A 20,493-nucleotide genomic window follows, 5' to 3' on the forward strand; every position below is an offset into this window, starting at 1 on the left:
AAACAACTTGGGCCTGGCGATTGCATGGGAACTTGTGCATGTCTAATCTATTCACGTATGGCACGGAGAGAGAGAGAGTCTGGCACGGGGAGAGAGAGAGAGAGGGAGGGAGGAAGGGAGGGACAGGTCGAGCAATTGAGCGAAGCCATGTGAGACTTTTGATGAGGTGGGACCTCCACTCACCCCGGTCTTTCCCATCTCGTACACCGCCGGCATCAATCTGCCTCCGATGGAGAAGTTCTCTTCTCCTATATATACAAAGCCTCGAGACTCCCCCGAAAGGAGCTTTGAACATCGCCTTTTTGACCCTTTTTGAACACGAACGCACAGACAGAGCTTGAAGGTTGATACATCAGCTGAGCCATGGGTCTTCTGCGCTTGCCGTCCGTTATTACCAACACAAAGCAAGCCATGAAGTTGCAGTCTCTCGTCACTGGGAGGAACCATCACCACCACCGTCGATCTTGCTCCGACGTGCCGAATGGGCACGTCGCCGTCTACGTTGGGGACGTCCAGAGGAGGCGTTTCCTGGTTCCAGTGACGTTCCTGAACCATCCCTCGTTCCGGGAGTTGCTCAGCAGGGCCGAGGAGGAATTCGGGTTTGACCACCCGACGGGCGGTCTCACCATTCCATGCAAGGAGGAGGCCTTCATTGAGCTCACTTCTCGGTTGCATTCTTCGCGCCGATCATCAAGAAAATAAAGATGGCAAATACTTTTCGGAAACGCCTTACTTTTGTTTGTCTATTGCGTACAATATGTGTAGATAGTGTTAACATAACATAGGTGCATCTGAAGCGACGGCTGTAACACTGCTTACGTCGTCTTCTCAGCACCAGAATGTTCATCTTATTTCGATGAAAGGAGTTCTTGATTTTGCAAGTTCATCAGTTTTGGGGTTCATGCGATGCGTATGTTGCTGTTGTTTGCTCGGTAGTGCAGCTTCAAGTTTCAACAACAATGTGGATGATATTTTAGGATGATTATAATAGCATGCATACCAAAGACTAATTAATGGAATGAACATCTGAAGTAAGAACGAAGGAAGCATAATAATTAAATTGATAGTTGACTAATTTATCATGTCATCCAATTAAATTGATAGCTGTTGCTATTGTTTTGTTCCCGTCTTTCCTCTGTGCTATGGGGACAGCTCTAGGCTTGGAGGCCTCAGCCTCTGGCCAGCCTTGGAAGCTATACGCCGGCGTTGAGTTTACAGCGGAGAGAGAGAGAGAGAGAGAGGTCTTTCAGGGTTGGTTGAAGGAATTCGATCTGGCGTGGGTGAGCGAGCACTGTTAGTGTGTTCACGTATCATCATCTCGCGCTTGAAAACAGCATGTGACGCATCGAAACTAGTGTGGAAAACAACATGTTTGCGTCCATAATACATCTAGGCTTCCTAAGGAGATCATTCATAATTATTCTCATACGTTTATCTTAAAATGTTCAGCGGTGACGTTTCTCAAAAAGTCTTTTTAAAAATAAAATTTTCTTTTATATGATTAGTTAAAAAAACACCTATACATGCCACAGCACTCTCCTCAATCGGGAGAAGTGGGTCAACTTATGATTGAGAATAGTGCTATAAGGCATGTCAACCCAATTATGGGCGTTTAACCCACCCTCACTTACTCCAAGCGTGGGAGGCTACTATACCTGCCTACCTGGTAGTAGCTAAACCGAAGTCCTGACACAGTGTCTATTTTCACCACCATGAGGCCCTTTAATTCCCTATCTATATTTGTCTAGGAGGACAACACGGGGTCCCTCATCTAAAAGCGGTTTTCCCGCCCGTTCCCTCCATGAGTCTTTTAAGGACCGTTCTAAACCCATCCAATAGTTGCATAAAATTATTCTTAACATTGACCTAATAATAATTCCATATTTCGATATTATTATCTTTTATATATCGATATGTCATTCCTTTACTTTTCATTTTGGAGCTTGTTAATGTTAATTATTTTGCCAATATAAAATGTTGGAGTGCACATATCTCGACCAAACTCGAAGCACAAATTTAATATCTTCTATATAGTTTAAGTCAAAACCTCAGTTGTCTCATTTTTTTAGATTTTCCACTGTTAATCTTACATCAAATTATATACAATTTAAAATGAACCTCTACACTACCTTCACATATGTTTAGTAACTACCCACTATATCAACAATTACATAAACTCAATTATTTTTGTTGTCTTCATGCATATTTTATTGATGATCATGCATGTGCATAACGTGAGTCTCAACATAGTTTGTTGATAATGATATACAATTATCACATGACATGACATATTAATTTATCCAAAAAATAGGCAGGCATTGTTATCTTAAGATATGATTTCTTAATAATATTTTAATTTAAAGAATAAAAATACATATATATATATATATATTACACATTTTGATGGGAAAGTCTATAGGAAGTACAACTAAAGTTATATCCAAAGAATTATAAATAGATGTTTTTTTTTTTGACGAATAAATATAAATATAAATAGATGTTAGTGAGCGCTCTTATCCCCTTGTAACTGGCAGCGGATCAACCCTAATCTTGACCGAATCTTGGAAAATACGTCAGGAAAGAACCATGTGACATGGGGTCCGAATGCCGCGCAATGCATATAATACGCATACTCGATCGGGTCATTGAAAACCTGATAATAATAAAATAAAATAAAAAAACACATCTCCCCTGCAAAAATCCTACCTCCTCACCATCCACAGTTTTCAGTACAACGATGAACCTCTTATAAGACAGCTTAAGATTCCACTGGCAACCGTCATAACCTCATCTATCATCTATCTTCCTTGGATGCTGCAGATGTATCGTATCAGAAAAACTGTGGAAATGGAGCGTGAGCCTGACACCTACCTATCTCGCACGCAATTTCTGACGGCCCTCCACTATCTGGGTTCCTTGTTTTTTTCTCTAGGCTTCAAATTCAATTACTCCACTTGTTTATCAAAAGGGTATTACTTGACTCCAATAATTGAGTGTACGGCATTTCTTTCTTTAATCAAGTGGTGGGTTTATGCCATATTTACTTGTAAGGGTTGATGAATTGTGAGGAAAATAAGAGTCCCCTGAAGCTAAAACTGAGCCCAAGAAAGTAAGAATATCCACTTGAGTCATAAATGAGAGAGACATGGGTCCTTTCAGTGCTTTGAACAGCCAAACACATGGCCACACACACTCATCAATGATTATCTTTACATTTGAAAAATGCAGCACCACCGTCCTCTCCGAGTATATATAGAAGCACTCGAACGCTGAACCTTCCGCAAGCAAGGTCAAGTACCTGTTTTGGTGTCATCTATCAAAACCAATCCGAAACGACTCCTTTCACTTCAAGACTCCACTATCCGTCGGTAATGGGGATTCGTTTGCCATCTATCATCCTCCATGTCAAGCAAGTCCTCAAGTCGCAGCCCCTCAGCACTCCGAATACTCGACCGGATGTCCCGAAAGGCCACGTGGCGGTTTACGTTGGGGAGGTCCAAAGGAAACGGTTCCTGGTCCCAATCTCGTTCTTGAACCACCCTTCATTCCGAGAGTTGCTGCGCCGAGCTGAGGAAGAGTATGGCTTCGAGCATCCGATGGGTGGCCTCACGATTCCATGCAGAGAAGAGGCCTTCATTGATCTCACTGCTCAGCTGCATGGATTGTGAAAGTTTTAGTATGTACATCTTGTCATGGAGAGACTAGATTCCCAGTTTTGACATCTTTTCTTAGCGTCGTTCCCCTTTGTTTTTTCTTGCTCATGTACAAATGGAGGTCATGCACTACGAGAAATAAGCGATTATGGTTTCTTTCTCCGAAACTTCATTCTCGAACGACATTTCTCCCTTTTTAAGTCATCTTTTATGAGATTTCTATTTTTATTTTTTCCCATTTCTTCAAACACGAAAAGAACAATGCGTTATGCTTCATGGAATAGAAAATTTCATACCTTAATACTTTCTGAGAAGGACCACCGCTAAAAATATAGAGTAACTGTAAAGATTGATGTACAAAGAATAATATATGTAACTTACTATTTTCAAGATGACCTGACTTGTGGGATAAAAAAATTGTTGCCATATGTTTGGGGTGTTTGTGAGATTGTTGTTGCCCTAGAATTATTTTGTATAAAGAAACAGCAAGCCAAACTAAATTTTTCGGCTCTATCACATCTGAGGCAGGTATATTAGGAAACAGTTGAATTGATCTAAAATGCTTGCTTTTATAAGTCAAACTTAAATCATATTCAGGTACTTGAGTACTTCATGTTTTGCCACTAATCTTAGAACACCTTGACGCTCTAATAAGTCCAAAATGCATTTTGGCGGTCAAAAGACTCACCAAATAGGTCCTTACGGGATTGGTTGTACCAATGAGTGAATGGTGCCGTAATAAACACCAAGCCAACAGCATCATCTGATTCCTATGTTATTTCTAGCCTCTGTTTGCTTTGGAAACCCTCCCCGTCTTCCCTTGCATTATTCCTATCAAAGTATATACTGGGACGTAGAAGAATGTTACACAAACGTTCCGCCTAAGTGGGTCTAGCAGCCAAGCTCCCTTCTACCATAATGGTAACTTGTAGCAAAAGGGCAAAAAAGGTTGAAAGGGCTAGCAACAGGCAACTTTGCCAATTTTTTTTTTTTTTTTGGGTCAACCAAATTTACCATTTTGAAAGTTGTATTTTTAAGATTATAATTTTTCTGATTTAATAGAAATCTATAATTAAAGAATCAAATTAACCTTTTTGAAAAAACACTCTCAAGATTCCCTTATCTTCATATCTCCCACAAGTCTAATCTCTCTACCATCCATCATTGTCATTAGCAACCACCCAGATTGTGAAGTATAGTTTCTTTTGGAAAAATGACACAAGTGGTTTATGAAATTTAGTGCAATGTCTACTATTGTCCTTAAATTTTTAATTGATTAAAATGTGGTTCTTAAAATTTTAATTTATTCAATATAGTCGTTGAATTTTTAGTATATATTCAATTAAATCCTTGTAATCCCTAGTCGTTAATTGCAAAAATATTATCGTTTTAGAAATAAAGAATACAATGTGCAATATTATGATTTGAAAATTAACTCACATTGATATTTGTTGTCACATCATATGTAATTTACTGTATAATTACAAGCCAAATTATGGTTCTAGAAATAGACTTTTCGGAGCGATTTCTATTTCAGAAATATACCATTATGAAAATAGACTCATTCAAAGTCATGCTTTAATTTATGAAAATTAATTTTTATTCAAGATAGAGTGAAAGCATCTCGAATTATGGCCAACAATACACAGTAGGAAACAAGCATTAATTTGTATTCAAGATTGATGGATAAAAACGTAGACATCAAAATAATTAATCCGTATTCCACGGGGATATACATGGAGATATGCTTAGCATCTCCTGATCAGTGGTGGAACCCTATTCTACCTTGCCCAAGGATCTGACAGGTGATGATGCTTCATGAGAGGACCATGTGATATGGGTCCCTAATGCTGGGCGTTCCCTGTAAAATTCTCATATCGGTCGTCAAACCCTAACACGTAAAAATACTATCCCCACCAGCAAAAGACAGTCAATCATCACTACCCAAAGTTTCAGTAGAACAAATCAAGCCAGCTAAAACAGCTTCAAGAACCACTTGCAAGCATGATGGATTCATCTTCCTTCAATCCATGTTTTCTGTACAGTAAGAAAGCCGCTGGGAGTGAGCCAACACTTTTCTCTCTTTATCCAACATGTAGGGACTCTAAGCTACGCGGTTTGGATCATGACTCTCCGATCTTGCATATGCTATTTCTGACATTAAAGGGTATAATTTATTCCAATTTTCAAGTGAACTGCCGTTTGTTTATGAAGCAATCGAGGGTTGTTTTCCATCTGGCCGTGACCAAAAAGTAACAAGTGGGTCCACGAATGATGAGAACAGTGAGAGACATCGAGCTAACTGAGCGAAAAACCGCTTGAGTCACCTTGAGCTACCAGAGTAGAAGAACCACTTGAGTCATAAATGAGAGAGATATGGGTCCTACCAGTACCGTTAACTGCCGATCTCATGGCAACACACACCCAATGTTCGTTATCTTGGTATTTGAAAAAGAGGTACGTAGCACCATACTCTCTTTTCGTTTCTTCTTTTTATATATGTACAAGCATCTCGAATGCAATACCTTCACAGCCAAGGTCAAATATCAGTTTGAATAATTCTATCAAAAGCAGTCCACGACAAATTCACTTCCATCTCTGTCGCTTCGAGACTACACTAACTTCCGATAATGGGAATTCGTTTGCCATCCATTGTTGCTCATACGAAGCAAGTCCTTAAATTGCAGCCTTTTGGAACACGGAATCAATCGGATGTCCCAAAAGGTCACGTGGTGGTTTATGTTGGCGAGATCCAAAGGAAGCGGTTTCCAGTTCCTGTTACATTCTTGAACCACCCATCGTTCCAAAAGTTGCTACCCCGAGCAGAAGAAGAGTACGGGTTCAAGCATCCTATGGGTGGCCTCACAATTCCATGCAGAGAAGAAACCTTCATCGATCTCACTAGTCAGTTGCGTGGATAATATTCACAGTTTTCCCATCCTCTTTTTCTTTCCCTTTTGCCTTGTGTAGGAAGCGAGGTCATGTAAATTATGTTGCTCCGGAAGAGAGAATTATGATGTATCTCCCGAACTTCATTCTTGAATGAGATTACAGTCATATTCTGTTATACTTTACGTTCTTGCCAAATCTTCCAGGAAAAATGAACAATGGATTGTGCCTCGCTGAGATAGAATTCGGGATTTCTTGAAGGATTCCTTGAAGACCCCTTATAAGTCATATATAGGGATCTCTTCCCCTTAATTATAACACCCCATCAATGAATAATTGAAGACCAAAACAATGACCAAGCAATACTTCACGCTTAGTTGCTCTAAAAAGAAAGAAGGAAAAAAAAGTGCATCATGCGTGTATACACATCCAGATGAAAATAGTAGAGTTCCTTATGGAGAGATCACCAGCACTGCTGTATCAAGAAGTAAATTTTATCAGGTGTGAAGAACTTTCTTGTTTGCTGGTAACATTTCCAGTGAAAGTACTCAACGGATGAGTTATATCTTGCTGTGTCTAGAACTATATAATGCAACTCATTATTTAGTATATCTGTACAAAACCTGGAACTGCTCACCCCTAACTCATTTAGTATATCTGTTTTCACATATCAACTCTTGAAGTTAAAGACTTTATGTATGCATACATCTTAAGTGCTTCACAAATGTAGTTTGGACCTCTGTTATGTTTGCAAGCTTGCATCTTCTCCCTAATCCATCTCGTCCTGGAATCTGGCAAATGCTTCATGAGAGGACCATGTGATATGGAGTCCTAATGCCTAGGCATTCCATATAATACGTACTTAGGTGCGTCATTTTAGTCCCTAACACAGAAAAGCAAAATCTCCTTCCTCACTTGCGACAGTTTCAGTAGAATCAAGCCTCTGAAACAGATGAGAGTACCCCTTGAGAATGATAAGTTCATCTTTCTTCAATGCTATCACAAGAAGATTGCGTGGGAGTGGGTCAACACGAGCTTCTTTCTTCTTATCCAACATGTAGGGACTCTAAGCTATATTACTTGGTTGATAAATCCTAATCTTGCAATGCTACTTCGGACATCCTCATCCTGTTGGGTCCTATATTCTTCTTTATCTCCGTATTCAAACTTCCATTACTCCGCACGGTTTTTCAAAAAAGGTTTATGACAAACTCTAATTTCAGGTGTGCGGCCCCATCTGTTTTTGAAGGAATTGGAAGTTGTTTTCTATCGGGCCTCGACCAGAAATGGATGATGCGAGACCTTGAACTAACGGAGCAAAAACACTACTTGAGTAAGGAAGCATGGGTCCTATCGGTACTCATATCTGCCAATCCTCATGGCCACACACGCTCCATAATTCTCTCATATTCGAAAAATATGTCGCACCGTATCTCTGCAATATCATCTATGTCTCCATGTACAAGCACCTCATATTCATAACCTTCACAACCAGAGGTCAAGTATCAGTTTTATAAAAATTTCTTATTTGTTTTATTTAAAAATAATAATAATAACACTTGACTTTTTACTTCAGGACTTCGTTGCTTCTTCGGTAATGGGGATTTCTTTGTCATCCATGATTGCTCATGCCAGGCAAGTTCTCAAATTGCAACCTCTCGGCATAGGGAAAATCAATCAGAAGTTCCGAAATGCGACGTGGCAGTTGACATTGGCAAGAAGCAAAGAAAGCGTTTTCTGGTTCCAGTCTCGTTCTTGAACCGCCCGTCGTTCCGAGAGTTGCTGCTCCGAGCAGGAGGAGAGTACGGGTTCGAGCATCCAATGGGTGGCCTCACGATTCCGTGCAGAGAAGAGGCCTTCATCGATCTCACTACTCAGCTGCATGGGTTATGAAGTTTTAGTATGTCTTGCCAGAGCACAATCGCAGTTTTCACCCCTTCTTTAGTTTGCTTCTTTCTTTCCTTCTCGCCGCTTGTATAAAACGACGTCATATTGCGTCTCTCAAAATCACCATTTGATATGAGATTCGGGCTATCTCAATTTATACGATATTTCTTTCTCTCGATTGTCTAAACATGAAATGACCTAAAGGCAGATGACACCTAAACGTTATCACCCCAAAAGCAAAAGAAGGTATCAATATAAGTCAACACAGCAAATTTCTAGTCCCACATGCGTGGCCGGGGTGAATTTCAGCAATTATGAAGGCGAAATTTTAGGTGTAGTAATTAAATGGGCAACATGATAAGAGATAAACGAGGCTCGCGTGCTTCTGACCAAGACGTAGGGCATTTTGACCCTTGATCGACCGTCGATGCCAATTACAGATTTTATGATTGATGTTGAAATAGTACGAACAAGAACGCTAAAGAATATGCATATGCGACTTGTGACGCCAACGATCTTCCTCCAAAAGTTTTGATCCGTTTGTGTATCGCGACAATGGATTATGTGAGATGAGTTCAAATTTCAGAAATTTTAGTTTCAGAATTCAGCTGGAGACTGTCTCGATTGATGCATCTCCCAGAAAAGAAGCCGCAACTAAGCAGAAAATATATTACTCAGTGGTAGACAAATCCTTACATAAGAACACCAGAGAAACAGATGCAATACACTCTGGCTCTTTCTACCAAGCTAATTCAAGTACTCTCATAAAAATTTACTGGAAGGACCCCAAGTCAGCAGTCTTCATGACACCTTGATGCGGCAAAGATAAAAACTGCATCAGCAAATCTGTGCACAGTCAACGGTCGTTCATAGTCTTGAACAAACAGGTTCCTTGGATGATACTTCACTCTGCAGTCTACCCAAAAGAACAATACAAGGAGGCCTGATTCAATTCATTTATCTTGGGGCTACATCTCGGGGTCCACAAGGAACAATCTCCAGTATTTTCCGACAGGATTCCGTGTGCTTCTCTACTTTTATCTCTGAGCATCAGTTTACATTCACAGAATGTACATAGCTTTCGCTTTTCAGTTTTTCCTGATTTCCCCTTAGTGAGACCTTCCTCTATTCCAAAGAGAGATCACCGGTTCTAATGTTCCGCTGCTGGTGTGTGATCCCACTGCCAAGCCGTAGCTGAGACAAACCAAACTCTCCCGGTTTTCCACTATAAGGAGAAGCAAGCTTTGGCCGCAACCATCTTCTCAAGGCAAGCCCACTTACCCTGATTTTCCCATATGATTCATTTCCCTGGTAAGGTAGGCCAAGCCGCCTTAACAATGCTGCAACTGCCTGGCTCAACCTGTTCAGAGAGACGCTCACTGTTGAAGCTCTGTCTCTATTAACCAATCCGACAGGTTCTTATTTTTTCCAACAGCATGTACTAGGTTGGGACTATCTAAAAACTTTGTCATCGCAAGATTTAAAAAAATAAAAAATTAAAAAATTAAAAAATTAAAAAATCATAAAATGTAGAATTAAAGTAGTAAGAAAAAGCATTTGGTAGTTTCCAATTACCAGTATGTCAAGCTTTTCAGTTCCATATTTTATATGAATCAAGTAGACAAAAAATACAAAGAGGATTTGAGAGCAAGCTCATATTAACTACTCGCAGATTATGTAAATATGGCATCAAAATTCAACTAGCTAATCCAGATACTGCTATGTGCTAGGTCTTTCAATGTGAAGTTCGGCGCAGTCAAGAGCTAATACTTAACCTAACCATATCTACTTTCCATGATTATAAACTTCACATCTCCCACTAGTCCCCTGTGAATCAGATAAAAGTACACCTCACCTTCCTGCAACATGGAGTGTTTTCTCTCCATGAGGAGATTCCATCTGAGCTTTCTCGACAGGCAATAAGATGGTTAAATTGGGCAACTTTGCACCTGTGGATGGTTCAGGGGCAACAGAATCATCCAAGAGCAATTTAATCATAAGTCTATTCAACTTGCAAACTATCTCCTACAATCTTTGATATGTGCACCCACTTAATTTCATGCAGACAATAGCTCCGAAAGACATTTATAAAACTAAGTGCATATTAACTGAAGTGGCAATGGACAACCAGAAATCAAATGTCTAAACTTGAGGAGACAGATGGACAGACAGACAGATCAACTGACCGACTAGACCATACGCAAGGATGCTTGTCCAAGGAAATATCACTCTGTTTTAGATGGCGTTTCTTCTCTTTCTTTCTTTTTTTTTTTTTGCCAGTGGAAAGCACTGATCTAAACAAATGGCAAATTCCAATGGTATGCTTGGCACACAGGAGTTTCCCAAAGGAAGATCCTTAGATCACACAAATCAAATGTTGTCATCCCCTGCCGGACCATTGCCGTTACAATTGCCTTCCTTTGCTTATTTTACTAGCGTAACTTTATATGAAAGAGGACAAGCTATCACTTTCAGTCAGAAACTCATGACAAATTCAACATGAGGGACAAAAAGAAACGGGAAATAAAATAAATATATTTACCAGCAGCAAGTCGGTGTTTTAGGCCCTTTAAGACTGTCAAGATGTATACCTAACAAAATTTAGCAGACAGTCAGTGACAATATGATGAAGGTTCACAACCCGCAAGGTGGTAGGGAGAAATAGCTCAGTGAATAGTGCTCCTTGCAATATTTTTCTCTGGTTGACCAGGTGACACTGTTTAATACATCGTAACATGGAGACATGGTTAAGAATGAAAGGTTACTTGAAGGAATAAAGTCAAAATAAAAGCCTGATTGCTGTTGGCTAAGAGAATGACACTATGGCAAAAAGAAAAAGGAGAAATTCAACACAGATAGTTACTTACTGTAAATTATAAATGGTAATTTACAAGTACTGTATTATTCTATCTTCTTTTCTTTTTGCCAGAAAAATAAAAGGATATTTAGCATTGGAAAGCACCAGGAGGAACATAATGTTTTAAAAACAATTCCATTCTTTTCCTTCATTAAACACAGACAAACTAGATGCAGATAAGAAAATGCTCATCGACAATGTTGAGAGTATGAAGTTCCAAGTCTCCATAAAATTATCCTCATAAAAAGCACCTAGCTAACCAGGGGTTAGAGGTACTCACCAATGTGGGTTCAATTGATTTTCTTTTTCTCATGTAAACTTGTTAAGAGTCATTCAGAATGCCACAAAAATGTATGATTACAAGTTTCAAGTGGGCACATGAGCTGAATGTAGACCACCTCCAACAGGTGGAACTATCTTAAGAAGATAGTATCACAAGATTGAAAGGTCTTTTAGAAGTAGAGACCCTTGAAATGCTGAATAGCAGTCCAGACATATCAAAAGCACCTTTAGCTGCAAACAGCATAGCAAAACGCACCTCAGCCGTATGAATCTGCAATGTCTTCACATCGACAACAAGAGGATTTTGCTTAAAAGATACAACTGGAACGACTCCAAGTGAGGCGGCTTCCTATTTGAAAAAAAATTGAAAACTTAAGACTATTCCACTACACTTTGATGGTTAAAAAAGCCCACTCAATCAATGAAGTAAATGCTGAACAGTTATTCACCTCCAGTAGGGAAAATGCACGAGGGTCATATTCTGCAAATCCTTCAACTAAAGAGAAAAGATTGGGGTATCTTGGTGTGTCAGCACTGACTCCCAAATTTTCATGATTTCACTTTTCAAGGAAATATCAAAAGGGAATTGCAAGCAACCCAATACTTCTGAAACAACTTCCATGGTAGGAGTGAAACCAGCTGAAATACTTTCACGGTAGACTGTCAAGGCCATTGAGGTCCTAGGATCAAAATCAGCAAAAAGAGGTCAATTCACTAAGAAATAACAGCAGAACTCCAATACTTATGGTGACCAATTTGGGTAACTTTTTAAGGGAAGCACGAAGTCAAAGTACTAGAAAAGGTAGGACTTTAGGTGAAATTGGTTCGGCATTTTGAAAGTCCATTGGGCAAATGCAAAGAAGTTCAACCTAAAGGGCTTCAGGTAAATGCAAAACCCGTTTGGTAAACTACACTTTGAGAAGCAACTTTGAAAAAAATGCCATTTGGTAAAAAATATATTTGGAAAACTCTTTGGTGATTAATATTATTTTTTTAATTTTTATTTGTTTAAAATTGAAAACAATCAAAAATATATAATTTATAAATAAATAAATAAAAAAGGACCAAACCCTTCGCCGCTGGCCGCCAGCAAGCCAAATCTAGCGCCGACAGCCATCTATCAAGGTCGCCCAACATCAGGTGACCTCCAATGAGTGTCATGGGACCCCAGCAAGGGCTGCCAAAGGTCACACGATACTGCCTAGGTCGCACAATACCCTCATCGGAGGTCACCCAACCTGGGGAGACCTCGACCAACAACCACTGACGCTAGATTTGGCACGCGGCAACCGTAGCCCTCCGCGGCAAAGGTTTGGTCCTTTTTTAATTAAAAAAGAAAATGAGGGACAAAATCGGAAATTTAAAGAATTGGTGAGAGTAGTTTTGGAAAGAAAAAAATGAGTTCGGCATTTGGCCAAATGCCGAAAGCATAAAACTAGTCCCTACTAGCATTGGGACTTCAGTCTTCCCAATACTGACTTTCAAGTGAAAACTCTTCCAAAATAGTTGCCAAACAAACCAACATTTCCCCAAGGAGCTTTGGAGGCCAAAAGCTCCTTGGCAATGCTGAAACAAATGGACCCTCTCTCTGCGGCTTATTGCATCCATCAAAAGGACAGGTGTGTCAAAATGAATATGCAACTGCTTTATTGAGTACATAAGTATGTTTTCCATATCAGAAAATTTAAAATAACAGCATTTCCAGTGCGGCATATTTATCTCTGCTACAGAGAAGTCATTAGATAAGTTAGGTCATCATTGGAAGAAAACTTCTTCCATAGGAAAAGGAGTATGTCCAGAATAACAATACAGCATTAGAACAAGTAACATACCATCTATTGTCAACTTGTGGCCGTCCTGAGTTAAGAGATAAAACATTCTCCCCAAGAGTGCATGCCTTCACATATCTCCAACGACACATTCCTTCAAGGAGTTCAGACTAGATAACTCGTTAGTTTGTCATAGTCACTTTAAACCACAATCTAAACAGATGATGGCTGAAACAATTGACCAGCTGGAAAGCTTTCCTAATGTAGGATACAACCAAAGATATATGAATATGTAGAAACTATCGAATTGATGAGAACATAAAGGTGCAATCTCGTGACCTCAATCTTTCTATTATTCAATAAACGAATTTTCCCCTAAGTTAATGCAAATTGCATATACCTAACTCTAGAAGAAAAATCATAAACATATTATTCTGTCTTTATGAGGCAGTATATGTACTTTAGAAAATACATAAATTGACCAAAAGGTGAAACAGCTTTTAGGTGCCACATGTAGTTCCTGGCACAGAAACCTCAATCATCCACCCCCCAAAAAATAAATACATAAATGTATGAAACAAACCCCCAAGAACCTTTGGCATCAATGAGACATTGCGTAATTGTTTAATTTCAATTAATGCGTAGATGGGCAATTTGTCACAGGTTGCAAATGTCAGCTTAAAAAGTACATATAGCTCACTTTATTGGCAAATCAACAGGAAGATAACATAGTAGCATGAATAAAGATTACTGCTTTAAATGATGCAGGATATTAGAAAGTAGCATAATAGCTGAAAGGTCATGGTCGCATTTACTTCACCAATTACCAAAACCTCACAAAACAGTGACACAAATGATTCTCCAAATTCAGGCTTTGTATTCTGAAAATATACCAATCTTCGAACATCTACTTCAAAAAATGATTCTGCTCCTCAGTGTTGTCTCTTAACTGGCATGTTATCAAGGAATGTAGCTTTCATCTTACAGAACACTAATAATTTCAAATACGGAAACTAGACAAGGAAACACTAGCAACAGTAAGGAAAAGACATGTCAGAGGCACTCAGTGCTTGCGATTAATCAAATTACCAGACTTACCGATCATGCATCTACACATGGTAATATTAGGAGCAACCCCATCCTTTTTAGCTTGTGAAAAGAGCGCAATGCCAGTTTCAGTGTCATCCTTTCTGCAAAGAAGATAATGAAGACTGCAATTTGAGCAAAATAATCTGAAGAATATTGTTAAAACAGAGTCTATCTTGTAAGCGCCAAATTTCTTACCTTTCGCTTGCCACTAGGAGTATTGAGTATGTGATGGTGTTAGGGGATAATCCTAGCCTCTTCATATCATAGAATATCTCCATTGCTTTTGGAAGCTGATCCCCTTCACCTGTATTAAAAAAGCTGTCTCATTGCAGTTTTGGTATTTCAAACAATATAGAAATGGATCTATCTTCAGGGTAGCCAATACTCTCATTGCAGAACAAGTCCTGCATGTCTTCTTTTATTGAATAAAAAAGACATAATAGCATGTCAGCTCTCTTCTACTGGTAGGAACTACATTTAGAATATTTTCCCTTGCACTTCTACAGTACACATTATACTAACATGACAAGCTAGTAGAAAAAGTTAAGCTGATCCTCTTCTCTCAATCACTTAAATACTAGGTCAAAGTCTCACAAAGAGTGAACCATAGGTTGATTAAGTTTGAGAAATAAACTAATTTAAACTCACATAAGGCAGTGATTAAAGCATTCATTGTTGAGATTGTCGGCTTTATCCTGATAGACTTCATATCCACATATAGCTCTAAAGCCTTCCCCCAGCTTTTTGCCTGAGAAATTATACAAAATTCTTCAGAAGCCCAACTTTCTGATCATCACATAGAAAATACAGAAAAGACCACTTATGACTGCCATGGTGAGAAATTAGAATTTCTACATCTATTTACTTCAAGGGGCTATCAACACCTAGAGAGGATAGCTGTAGTTTTCAAGGGTACTTTGTAGATCAATGAGGACATCCTTCAGTTAATAACTAGTTCCATTCCACAACATAATTTGTCATAAATTTCAGAATCAGTGGAAGTCGTACATTACAGCAAGCACCCATCAAAGAACTGTATGATATAATTCCAAGATGCATCCCACAAGTCCTTGCTTCTTCTAGAATATCAAATGCAGCATCAACCCTCCCAGCATGCCCTGCAACGTCTATTAATGCACTGAGAAAAATCTGCACAGAAGAAGAAAAGAATAAGCTACTTCCATGAGTGGCTCTTTGTAAAAGGCTGAAGATAGAAATCAGATGGCATAATCAATGAATCTCCCTTTTCTATAGTTAAGTGCAACTAGAGAAAGCAGGAAAATAACATAATGCATTCTCTGGAACAACATTGAGACTAAATACTTGAGAATGCCTTTCTTACCTAGCCTCGATAACCAGGTTAAATGTGTTCAAATTACGATTAACAATACCTCATCAGGAACCACGTCTTTCTTTTTCATGTCATTGTACACGCTCAGAGCAAATTCCCAATCACCAGTCTGGCTGCAACTATTAATAGCGATAGTGTAAACATCTGGAGTACCCTTGATCTTATACTCATCCATCAATTTGTATATTTCTTTTGCCCGGTCAACCTACCAGCAAGGATTCACATTATTGTTGATTCCAAAATTCATAGTATCCCATCAGAAAGTCCTAAAAGCAAGATAACAAATGAAACCATAATACTAACAAACAGCTGCCCTACCTGACCTGCATTTGAACATGCCTTAATCAGTGCACCTACAGTGATGTGATCAGGGTCTATTGGATGTGTCTCACCCCTCATCTCTGCTAAGACATCGAAGGCACGATCCACAGCTCCCGATTGTCCGCAAGCAGTAATCAGTGCATTAAATACCACTCGATCTGGCTTCACATTCTACTGCACATAGAATACAGTCACTACCATACTCCACAGTAAAAAAATTGCTGAAAGAAAAGCAGATTTAAATATCACAATCTGTTTAGAGACAATAAAACAGAAATTGAAAGATCGCAGCAAAGGGAGGAACAACAGTTTAAATCATCATACCTTAGACCTCAGAATACCATAGGCACCAAAGGCCTTAGCAACTTGTCCAGCTTTGGCACAACCATCAATAAGCGCCCCATAAGTATGAACATTCGGTTCAATCCCAGAATTAACCATCTCATGGAACACCTGCAACCACATGCTGAGGTCAAAGACTATAAAACTTTGTAGACTAGACATCCAACAATTTAGTTCAATGTAGATGGAAAAGAATTCAAATAACACATCAGCTATATTAGGTGCCAAATGGAGATGTTGCTACAATGAATCACGAGCTTTTTCATTCAAAGTCACACAAACAAACACAGCTTAATTAGAAAATATCATGTCTAGAATATTAAGGGTAAAGGTAAAGATAACAACCCATTGCATATTCTAAAAGTCTCTCCCGAACCTCCAGACCCCAACCAACCCACTCCTCCCCCACCCCCCCCACCCAAAAAAAAAAAAAAGAAAGTCCAGGCTGGATACTCTTGCATACCAGTCTTACTAAGTTATTTCATAACGGGATCAGGATGAGACCAAGGCAGCATGTGACATCAAAGAAACGTCAAAATAAATGATAAGAAAAGCAATAGTGCAAGGTAAAGGTCCCTAGTATGCAAAAAAATCCAGTTTATCTAAAGAAGTTGGCATACTTCAAACATTCTGTCCACTTTCCCGCACTTCGCACAAGTTGAAATAAGAGTAGTATAAAGTTTGCAGTCAGCCTTCAGTCCAGCCTCTTCAACTAATTGTAGAACTCGGAAAGCACCTAGAGGTATAATAAAAAAAAAAAATGAAGTTATAATATGTTAACAAGAGTTAAGGGGAACAAAAAGACAAGCTACTTTGGGATATGCAAGATACATTTATACTCGAGGTGCAGTTAGAATCAACTAACCCTCTGAATCCAGAGAATTTGTACATACAGACATCAGCATGTTAAATGTACTCAAGGTTGGGTTAGAGATCAACTTGGTAAATCGGAAGGCTTCGTCAACAGCCTTACGACCTTTGCACATGTCGTAAAACCTTGCATGATATATCTGAAATTTAAGAGAACTTAATGAATAAATCCACAGAAGAAGATTGCAACAAGAAGCTACGAAGGTTATAGACTGGGTACCGAGTACCAGAATCCTCTCACCAACCTTGCTCATATCAAGGGTGCCCGACTTTTCCATGTCCTCAAGCAAGTTTATGCAGTCGGTTATCCTATCAAGAATCACTTATGAATGAGATCAAAGTTCTCAACAAGTCAGAGATTCCTAGTAGAACATTATCAGTGAAGATCATAACTAAAAGTTTTCTCAATTAAGAAAATTAGAAACTACCTGCCCTGTTTCAGTAAATGATTATAGGGACTTGAATGCTTAGTAAGATGGTGTCTTTTGTTGACACAAATGCCATTAGGGTGAGGCAATGCAGGTAGCTCCATAGACTTGTTGGGTTGGATGTTTTTAACATCCTTGCTGCTAGATAATTCTCTGCGATCTTCAATGCCTTTTCTCTTGCCAGAAGATACTCCATTATAACATGATAAAGGTACTGTACCTTCACCATCTTCTGCAGAAATTTAATATCCATTTTAGAAAATTCTAATGTGATGCAAAGCAAAGTAAAAAAAAATGGTGTAAAATGGCCTCAGCGGTTTAAGAGGAATATTAACAACTAGTAGCTTTAAAAAGGCACAACCAGTGGTGACGATAGAATCATGCATCGACAATTTCTCTTCTCTGGATATCATGTGCCTTGTCAATGCAGAAAGCCCATTTACATCGAGAACAGTGCCTTGTGAAGCCGCTGGTCTTCCTGGCAAATTCAAGCTGCTTCGTTTTCCCATTTCTGACTGCTTTGGCTCATAAAATGTATACAGCTCCATTCTCGCAGCTTCCATGAAAAAGCTTTTGTAGCTAGCAGGTTCAGGCTCCCTAGATTCTATTTGATCATTCTGTTCAACTGCTTCATGCACATCACAACCATGATTAGGAGCAGCAACCCGTGAGTCCACCCCTAGTTCAGGTGAGTCTGCATCACATTTTTCATCCATTTTATCTTCTCGTGATTGCAATTCTATCAACCCACTAGCAACGGCAAGCGGTTGCAATGCCTTTGACTCAGTAAGCACAGCTGAATGAGAGCAGTCTTCAAAATTTCTTTCACTGGAGAATACTACATTTCCATTAGAGGCAAAAATTTTGGAGGGGGCAGACTTTAAACTTGTCACAGGAATCTCTTCACCGGCTAAAGTAGATTCTATAGAATTCAGCAGCTGTTCTTCCTCTAAGACACATCTTTCTTCTAGTCTTTCTTGTGGTAGACCTTGAATCTTTCCACATTTCTCGTCAGCAATATATCTTTCCCCCGTAACCTGACCCCAAATAAAATGACTAAAGATGGGTTAGTTGAGTGTCTACCCCAGGAACAGGGCAGCAAATTGTGTAGAACCAATAAGGTCAAAAAAAAAAAAAAAAACACGCAGCCCACCTCTACTCACCATGTCACGGTCATAACATGATAAGGCCACTAAATGTGTACAAATGGACCAATCAAGCCATGCCCAACGAGAAAATCCAGCGAGCATATGTGTCTCCACATTTGCTTTAGCGTGCATGGAATATTCACACATCAAAGAAAAACCATAACCAGCTATAATCCAAGAAGCAGACCAAATCTCTGAAATACTAGGTACACTAGCAATGGTATGCATGTTAAAACTAATTTACTAAATCGATACACCGTCTAATGTGGTGTTAGTATCACTTAAGTGGGTTGTTGGTCGATCCGACCGTTTAAGAAACCTTGTTTAAAGACCTCCAAACTCTTTCATGCGGACGATTTTCCATACTCTTCAGTAGAATGCAACTTCCATACTAATACCATCAAAATAAGTATGACACCACGCCAATCAACCACCTCATTTCAAAAATCCACCGCCGCTCTCGAGAATCTACCGTGCAAATCAGATCGAGCGCGTCTCTCGGAAATCGCGGCAAAAACCGCTCGCAAACTCAAAGAACAGAGCATGCAGATGCAGGAAGCTGACCCGCTTGCCGCTCTTCCTCCTGGCGTAGAGATCGAAGAAGAAGAGAGAGACGGCGGAGACGGTGAGGACAGCGATCACGACGACCACCGCGCCCGAGGCCCCGGACGCGCCGACGACGAGCGGGTGGGAGCGGAACCGGAGCAGCCGCAGCCGCGGGCACCGCTGCCGGGAGCGGAGGGGGGAGCCGGGGGGCCGCAGGTGGTGGGAGCTCCCGAGGAACCGCGTCCGGACGAAGCTGAGCCTGGCGGCCGGGGAGACGGGGTGAGATAGGGAGGCGCACGGCGCGAGGACCAGCGCCTGCGGCTTCGCGGCGAAGCTCGCTTCCATGGAGCTTCCGAGCTTCGAAGTTGCAGTTGCAGTTGCAGTTGCAGTTGCTGCAGAGAGAGAAAGAACAGAGAGAGAGAGTGGATAAATGGGGAAGGACGAGGAGTGGAGGTTAAGCGATGAGACGATGACGAGCGAAACGATGTGCGCTCGCTATTTATCCATTGGCTCCCTCCGTTTCTGGTTTGTTTGTTTGATTGCCGCCGCTGACGTGGCTTTTCCCTGGTGACGTGGCCTCTCCGCCGTCCAATTCTTGAGAAAATATTCTTGGTTTTTCCGGCTTATCGATTTCTGGGTCGCGGCTAACAATGTTCCAAATAAATCCATTGAAAATAAGAGAAGCTGTCAGAGACATATTTCGCCCTTAACCCAATGGGCAATGACTGCTCAGTGCTCATGTATTTTATTTGTTTACAAAATACCGTACATACCTAAGTTTTGCCTATAAAAAAGCTATAACTATTTAGGTAATACGAACACGACACGACACGATACGTCAACACATTATTTCATAAAAATAAAAAATTCCACGTATTGAAAGACGTTATATATTAAATAAAAAAAATTTTTTTAATTAATTTAATTAAAAATTAATATATTTATTTTTTGAAATAATTTTTAATCTAATTTATTTATTTTTCTGATTAAAAAAAAATCCCCGCTAAAGTCCACCTCACCCCCAAAATTTTCTTTGTCCCCACCATCGTCCATTCCCCCAT

The 20,493-nt window shown here is 39.8% G+C and overlaps 4 protein-coding genes across 4 annotated transcripts; 3 read left to right on the forward strand and 1 right to left on the reverse strand.

The window, feature by feature from the left end:
• Nucleotides 1-328: 328 nt before the first annotated feature.
• On the forward strand, nt 329-790 carry LOC104418902 (auxin-responsive protein SAUR21). Its single transcript, XM_010030376.3, has one exon. The coding sequence runs from the start codon at nt 364-366 to the stop codon at nt 700-702; it is 339 nt and encodes a 112-aa protein (XP_010028678.1). The 5' UTR covers nt 329-363; the 3' UTR covers nt 703-790.
• A 2,524-nt stretch (nt 791-3,314) lies between these two features.
• Nucleotides 3,315-3,747, forward strand: LOC104418903 (auxin-responsive protein SAUR21). The gene has a single exon (XM_010030377.3). It carries the CDS (start codon nt 3,372-3,374, stop codon nt 3,666-3,668), a length of 297 nt encoding a protein of 98 aa, XP_010028679.1. The 5' UTR covers nt 3,315-3,371; the 3' UTR covers nt 3,669-3,747.
• A 2,536-nt stretch (nt 3,748-6,283) lies between these two features.
• LOC104420561 lies at nt 6,284-8,435 on the forward strand. The gene is made up of 2 exons (XM_039302496.1): nt 6,284-6,566; nt 8,119-8,435. Exons 1-2 carry the CDS (start codon nt 6,284-6,286, stop codon nt 8,433-8,435), a joined length of 600 nt encoding a protein of 199 aa, XP_039158430.1.
• Nucleotides 8,436-9,068: 633 nt separating this feature from the next.
• On the reverse strand, nt 9,069-19,886 carry LOC104418904 (pentatricopeptide repeat-containing protein MRL1, chloroplastic). Its single transcript, XM_010030379.3, is given in 20 exon segments — nt 9,069-9,789; nt 10,285-10,378; nt 10,972-11,020; nt 11,825-11,917; nt 12,018-12,121; nt 12,124-12,248; nt 13,401-13,491; nt 14,436-14,527; nt 14,622-14,730; nt 15,075-15,174; nt 15,435-15,575; nt 15,818-15,982; nt 16,096-16,269; nt 16,423-16,551; nt 17,061-17,176; nt 17,306-17,450; nt 17,556-17,619; nt 17,739-17,970; nt 18,100-18,775; nt 19,451-19,886. Coding segments are annotated over 20 exon segments (3,261 nt in total). The 5' UTR covers nt 19,778-19,886; the 3' UTR covers nt 9,069-9,554.
• Between the last annotated feature and the right edge of the window lie 607 nt (nt 19,887-20,493).

Source organism: Eucalyptus grandis, chromosome 9 (assembly GCF_016545825.1).
Source record: "Eucalyptus grandis isolate ANBG69807.140 chromosome 9, ASM1654582v1, whole genome shotgun sequence".
Classification (NCBI taxonomy): domain Eukaryota; kingdom Viridiplantae; phylum Streptophyta; class Magnoliopsida; order Myrtales; family Myrtaceae; genus Eucalyptus; species Eucalyptus grandis.

What these genes read in the sequence shown, in the direction of transcription:
- LOC104418902 (XM_010030376.3), top strand. Translation starts at nt 364, where the DNA reads ATGGGTCTTCTGCGCTTGCCGTCCGTTATTACCAACACAAAGCAAGCC.
- LOC104418903 (XM_010030377.3), top strand. Translation starts at nt 3,372, where the DNA reads ATGGGGATTCGTTTGCCATCTATCATCCTCCATGTCAAGCAAGTCCTC.
- LOC104420561 (XM_039302496.1), top strand. Translation starts at nt 6,284, where the DNA reads ATGGGAATTCGTTTGCCATCCATTGTTGCTCATACGAAGCAAGTCCTT. An exon ending in CGATCTCACTAGTCAGTTGC is followed by an intron (nt 6,567 to 8,118) that starts GTGGATAATATT and finishes TTTTTACTTCAG; the next exon opens with GACTTCGTTGCTTCTTCGGT.